This window comes from Coffea arabica, chromosome 4c, assembly GCF_036785885.1.
Source record: "Coffea arabica cultivar ET-39 chromosome 4c, Coffea Arabica ET-39 HiFi, whole genome shotgun sequence".
NCBI lineage: Eukaryota > Viridiplantae > Streptophyta > Magnoliopsida > Gentianales > Rubiaceae > Coffea > Coffea arabica.
The window spans coordinates 12,750,128-12,756,775 of NC_092316.1; the positions used below are offsets into that span (position 1 = coordinate 12,750,128).

The window sequence follows — 6,648 nt, forward strand, 5'->3', positions numbered from 1 at the left end:
AAGCTTAGCGGCGACGTCACCGCATAATTTTTATCAGCTTCCCAATCAAGCAACTCAGAAAGGGTAGTTTAGGGACTTCCATTGTGGAGCCTTAACCAAAATTAACCGAAACAAAATCTTATGAGAAATACCCACCAAAACCCAAAATGAAAACAAAAAAATTTCTTGCTCAGCTCTCACAAAAGAGGGGTGGTGGCCTGCTTAGCCAACCTATGCAGTACCTTCAACCCATCCTCGAATGCAGCCGGATACCGAATCTAGTTAAGGCTCCAGTGGACTCAGGCCTGTTCTTGTCATCCCACATGAGAGGGAAAGGGAAAAAGGGATTGGTCCACACTCCACACTCCAGTGGTGGCGACTATGGTGAGAAGGTGTTTTGTGTTTTTTTTGGGGGAGGGGATGGATTTACTTATTTTTACCGCAAAAGAAAAGACGGTGGTAACGGTGATTTCGGCTATGGTGTTCTCGAGGAAAAGGCCCAGGAAACAGTAGAAGGCGGCAACCAGCAAACTGAAAACTGAAAACTGAAAACTGAAAAAGAGTAGCTTTACCTGTAAAGGGTGAAGAGGACGCTGCCAGCCATGGCGTCTCATGGTTTTTGGACTGAAAAACAACAAGAAGAAGAAGGTTGGGCCTCACAGCGGTAGAGAGATGGCGGTGGCTCCCAACAATTACGCTGTTTATGGAAAGAGGATCGCGGAGGAGGCTCCTTCGGAGACGGCAGTGGCTTACAACAAGTACGATGTTTCTGGAAATAGGATTGCGGAGGCTCCTCCGGTGGCTGCCGCTACCTTTTTGTTATCTGAACCTGATGATGCAGAAAATGCATCTGATAGTGAAAAGGTCGAGCAAATTGAAGCAGCAGATGGCCAAGAAAGCCAAGAACCGCCTCAAGAGGAGCATACGAAGATGTGGAAGTTGATAAAAATGATGAAACCAAAGGCACCACCATAGAGAGAGACTATCCAGGAGGATGAAGAAAAGGAAAACTCATCATCATCGTCAAATACGCTGCCGGAATGTTTGCTATTGATGATGTGTGAGCCGAAACTGTCAATGAAAGTTTCCAAGGAGACATGGGTCTGCAGTACGGACTTCGTCCGATGGTTACCGGAGAGGCGGCCAGCAGCAGCTGTCACCAACCAGAAATTAGTCAACGCTCCAGAGGACCCCAAGATGGAAGTCAGCTGCACCGACTCCAATCATCCTCCCCCTCCTCCAATGGGACCATAACCACACCCATCGCCGCAGGAGCTTATGTCCTAACAGCAAGAGCAAGAGCAACAACAGCCGGAGATTTTTCTGCCGCCGAGGTCTTCCTGCTCTCTGCCGACGGTAGCAGCTGTGTCCATGGCGGCCATGATTGAACAGAAGCTGGTGAACGTCGGGGTAACGAGCCGTTTGTGTTGACCAGGTGTAAGTCCGAGCCCATGAGGACGGCGGCGACTAAGCTTATGCCGGAGGCTTGTTTTTGGAAGAATAGGAAGCTTGGGTGGATATTTCTCATAAGATTTTGTTTCGGTTAATTTTGGTTAAGGCTCCACAATGGAAGTCCCTAAAATATCCTTTCTGGTTGCTTGATTGGGAAGCTGATGGAAATTATGCGGTACTAGTTAAATTTCTTGATTGGAACCAAAATATAAATTTAGAGATTAAATTGACTATAAATAATGTATAGAAATTAAATCGATGAAAAAAAAAGTTTAGGACTAAATTGATAATTTTTCCTACTTTTTTTTTGGATTGAACGTGCAATATTTTTGCACATTTTGGTGATATAAACACAATTAACTCTCTTTTTCTTGGTTGCTACCATTTTTTTTTGTTTAAGTATAGAATTCGAGTGCTACCTAGTGACAAAATACTAAGCAATTATCTAAGTCTTCAGTTGGTTACATAATTCATTGCACACCATAATAAACAAATATCAATGAATTTCACGATATCTTTTAATGAATAACGGATACAGTCGGCTAAATTTTGTAAATTGACTACCAACTTCTTTAAAGTAGTTAAATAACATGTAGTATTATTTAATGCACCTTATATTAATTAATACTTACATAACATTAGCTTTGTTCACACTTAGAACACTTGCATATTAAGGGAGAAAAATTAATGTATTTAGTCACAAAGTTACTTTAGCAATTATTATATGATACATGCATATGAGCTACAGCATTAGTCAATAGTTAATTTTAGATTTTTAAGGCAGAGACACATTATTATCTTTTTTAAAGTGTAATATGTATCATGAATAATTTTTGCAAGGCAATTCATGCGTTGTGGTTTGGGTAATTTATTGTAATTTCGTATTTGGTTGCTTTCTTCCTTTTTTTTTAACTCTTAATTAACGAATTCTATTACATTTTAGATTCCTAATTAATTGGACTAAAAATGATTCTATTTTTCTCCTACGTCATTTTGGAAGCACAAATTTGTCCCAAAGATTTTTTTTTTCAGCAACGATATATTTGTATAATCTATTCTATCATAATCTAGGGGAAGAGGAGCCTAAAGAGGCTGTAATAGGGACTAATAGGTATATAATTCCAACTAGATCAAAAGAATACTATGATTCAATTCTTAGGTTGTTTTCATTGCTGGTGAACTTTGAACCTTCACCGACAGTCCAAGTTCCCTCCCGGTGACCATTGAGCCATTGGCCCAGTGATTTTGTCCCAAAGATTCGTAGAATTTATCATTTGGTTTGCTTTTCATTCGATACCTTTCATTGGTGGTTGTAACTATCCAAATGTTGCCAAAAATTAATACTACAATTATCCATCATTGAAGAGAAAAAGACGCCACCAGCAGCACCACAATTACCCAGCATGTGAATTGAGCTGCTTTCTTTTTGACTGGAAGAGAAAATGAACCACGTGAGAATCGAGCCTCTCTTCTGAGATCAGTTAAAAACCACAGAGATTAGAAGTTTTGCAGCTGCACCCAACAGCAAGAGCTTCTCTCCTCCTTTACTGGTTATTGAAAGCAAATCTCACTTTTCCAGGATGGCTGACCCTGCTCTCTCTTTTGTTATTGAGAGAACTGGCGATCTGCTGATTCAAAAAATTGTTTTCCTGAAAGATGTTCGACGTCAAGTTGAGAGACTCCGAAATGATCTGGTCCGGATGCGGTGTTTCCTGAAAGATGCAGATCAAAGGCAAGATGAAGAGGAAAGGATTCGCCACTGGGTTTCTGAAATCAGAGATGCTGCCTACGATGCGGAGGATATCATTGAGATCTTTGCCAGCAAAGTTGAGTTCATAAAGGACAAGGGACTCGTCACCAAATTGACATATTATCCCTTGAAATTTGTGAACCTCTACAAGATAGGTAAAGAGATTAAGTCCTTACGGATGAGGCTTAAGGAGATTGCTGATAGCCGCGAAGAGTACGGTATCAAAAATCTTGGAGAGGGAACGACTACACATGGAGAAGAGCTTCAACGGCTCCGGCGGTCCTCTCCTTTCAACGAGGACAAGGATATAGTGGGCTTCGAGGAGATAACAAAATCCCTGGTGGCAGAACTTTTGAAAGAGGACAGAAACCGCCGTGTGGTTTCAATCATTGGCATGGGAGGTGCTGGTAAGACAACCCTAGCCAAAAAAGGTTATAACCATGCTGATGTCAGGGAGAGATTCAACTGTCGTGCTTGGGTCTGCGTCTCTTCAATCTACAATCACAAAGAGACGTTAAGGACAATCATAAAACAGTTGAATCCAATAACTAATGAGCTACTTGACATGTTGGAAAAGATGCAAGAGCAGGACTTGGAACAAAGGCTCTATCAAGATCTAGAAGATAAATGTTATCTTGTGGTACTTGATGATGTGTGGAAGGAAGAAGCATGGGATTGTCTTGCTAGGGCCTTTCCTGATGTTAACACATCAAGTAGATTGCTACTTACAAGTCGCAATCGGGATGTTGCCCAACACGCAGATGCTCTTAGCAAACCACATGAGCTAAAAACTTTGGGGCAGGAAGATAGCTGGCAGTTGTTCCTCAGAAAGGCCTTAGCCCACGGGGATAATGCTGGGTGTCCTTCGGATTTGGAAGAAGTGGGCAGAGAGATTGCAAGGAGATGTGCTGGTCTGCCACTGGCCATCACGGTTATAGGTGGCCTGCTACTGGCAAAGAAAAAGTTGAAGAGTGAATGGGAGAAAGTTCTCAACAGTTTCAACACAAACCTATCAAAGAGCCAGAGTGGAGTGTCAGCAATTCTGGAATTAAGTTATGCAGACCTCCCTGCCAATCTGAAATTTTGCTTTTTGTATTTGGGTTTGTTTCCTGAAGACTTCGTCATTTCTGTGCGCAAGTTGATTCATATGTGGGTTGCAGAGGGAATAATCCAAAATAGAGATGCAAAAAATTTGGAGGAAACTGCAGCATATGATGATGTGGAACGACTTTGTAGCAGAAATATGGTCCAGGTGGCGGAAATGACTGTTGATGAGAGGATTAAAAGCTGTAGAGTCCATGATTTACTGCGAGAGCTTGCAATCAGAAAGGCAGATGATGAAAATTTTTTTCAGATCCATGACACCAGAGATGATAAAATATCAGCCAAATCCAGGTACCTTGCTGTTCATGTTCTCCCTTGGGATGAAAATTATCTTGGGTCTTCGACCCCCCCTCTCCGGTCCCTACTTTTTTTCAATGTCCACGGTTACATGGAAAACATTAGTCTTAATCTCAAAAGTTTCGGAAAGCTTAGGACGCTAGACCTTGAGAATGTTCAGATACCATATAATTTGCCAAAGGAAATTGGTGAAGTCAGGCTTCTAAGATACCTCTGTTTAAGATACACATCGATTGCAAGGCTCCCTCGTTCCTTCGGTTGTTTGCGAAACCTACAAACTCTTGACATGCGGACCCGTGCCACAGTGGTAGTTTTAAATTTCATTTGGAAGCTTGAAAGTTTACGGCATCTATACGCTTATGATATAAGATTAGACATTTATAATATAAGATGGAATGAGTCACTTAAGATTGAAGGATTGAAGAATCTTAAGACTCTGTCACGCGTAAACTTTGATGACATTATGCACAATAACATGATAACTTTGACAAGTCTTCAGAAACTGGGGATTTGGGTGGATGACATGTCAGAGATAGACAAACTCTGCATGCATTTATCTGAAGTTGGAAGCCTAAAGACGTTACAACTTTATTTTGATGGAAGTAGCCAGCAGCCAACTCTAGGTGGACTTTCTAAGCTCCATCATGTAACAGAGCTTAAGCTATCCGGGGTGGATTTGAGAATGCTACCTCCTGATTTCCCTCCAAATCTCTCTCGCTTGTCTTTGAAATTCAGACATTCCACGGATGACCCAATGCCAGTACTAGAGAAGTTGAGACAACTGTCGTTCCTCAAAATGGAATTTGAATTTGAGGGACCAGAGCATATGGTCATTTCCAGGCATGGGTTTCACCAATTGAAATTCCTTCAGGTCGGCCGTCTAAATCATTTGGATGAAATAAAGGTGGAGAAAGGTGCATTGCCACAGCTCCTGTGTATGAGAATCAGGGATTGCGGCAGATTACGGAAGTTGCCGGAAGAGCTGAAGCACATATCTACTCTTGATATGCTTGAGCTTGTGGACATGCCAAAGGATTCTATCAGCAGGCTTGCTGCGGACATGGCATTTAGTGTTCCTAACCTCAGAATATTTGACTCTTGAATGCTGAAGAAACTAAGTTCGCATTCGAATTTGATGGAAGCTTCTGCATAAATGGCTTGAATGTGTACTTCTACCTTTGTAATCCATCTTATTTTTCCTCTCCATCAAGGGGCTTTTGTTTCACCTCATATTGTACTGCAAGCTGAATTCCAGAGTAGTTATTAATAAAATTATTTCCAGTTTTTATCAAAATAAATAAATAAAAAGAATGTTTCCGATTCAATTTGATGTAAAATGTTAATTTTTATTACGTGAGCTTGATTATGCTTGAATGAGCTCGATTTGACTCGATTAGATTTAATTAAACTCGAGTTCGAATAGTGCATTACTTGAATTCGACTCGACTCGAACGCACTTCTAGTTGAATCCAGCACCAAATAAAAAAATTTATGAAAAAGTTTATAGCAATAGCACCTAAGTTCCAATTGAAAGAATGGAATATGCTCTTCACTACACTACTGCTCCACTTGTCATGAAAGATCTTCTTCAATTGTCTATAATCATTGGCACCTTCCCTTTCTAGAGTACTAGCCTTGTTTGAATTGCTGTTTTCCGTAAAAAAATTATGTCGTTTTCCGTAATCACATTTCGCTATTACATTTTTTCCTCACATACATCAAATCGCTACAGTAATTTTTTCATGAAAAATCATGAACAATGCAGTCCAAACACAATTGTTTATTGACAATTAACAACTAATACCAATGATTACAATTGAGTTACAGAGTAATTGAGTGATTACTAATCAATCATCACTGCAAAAAAATCCTTTCACCATAATTACTATTTCAAGTCTATTTTTGCATTCCTCGCAACTGGAAATAGTTGCATGCAAATTGATCAAGGACTGTGTGACAAGGATGTCAATGGAAACAAAACTAAGATTTAATCAGGTAATTACACAGAAAAGATTCAGGATTGTGTGCCTTTTTCCTCTTTTGAAAGTCTAATTTCCGAAATGAAC

General features: G+C 40.3%; 2 protein-coding genes across 2 annotated transcripts; both read left to right on the top strand.

The window, feature by feature from the left end:
• Window positions 1-591: 591 nt before the first annotated feature.
• LOC113739006 (uncharacterized) lies at window positions 592-1,588 on the top strand. The gene is made up of 4 exons (XM_072044826.1): window positions 592-843; window positions 955-1,232; window positions 1,291-1,313; window positions 1,372-1,588. Exons 1-4 carry the CDS (start codon window positions 592-594, stop codon window positions 1,524-1,526), a joined length of 708 nt encoding a protein of 235 aa, XP_071900927.1. The 3' UTR covers window positions 1,527-1,588.
• Window positions 1,589-3,011: 1,423 nt separating this feature from the next.
• On the top strand, window positions 3,012-5,684 carry LOC113740452 (putative disease resistance RPP13-like protein 3). Its single transcript, XM_027268082.2, has one exon. The coding sequence runs from the start codon at window positions 3,012-3,014 to the stop codon at window positions 5,682-5,684; it is 2,673 nt and encodes an 890-aa protein (XP_027123883.1).
• The last annotated feature ends 964 nt before the right edge of the window (window positions 5,685-6,648 follow it).

What these genes read in the sequence shown, in the direction of transcription:
- LOC113739006 (XM_072044826.1), top strand. Translation starts at nt 592, where the DNA reads ATGGTTTTTGGACTGAAAAACAACAAGAAGAAGAAGGTTGGGCCTCAC. An exon ending in ATGCATCTGATAGTGAAAAG is followed by an intron (nt 844 to 954) that starts GTCGAGCAAATT and finishes GCACCACCATAG; the next exon opens with AGAGAGACTATCCAGGAGGA. An exon ending in CCTCCTCCAATGGGACCATA is followed by an intron (nt 1,233 to 1,290) that starts ACCACACCCATC and finishes GAGCAACAACAG; the next exon opens with CCGGAGATTTTTCTGCCGCC.
- LOC113740452 (XM_027268082.2), top strand. Translation starts at nt 3,012, where the DNA reads ATGGCTGACCCTGCTCTCTCTTTTGTTATTGAGAGAACTGGCGATCTG.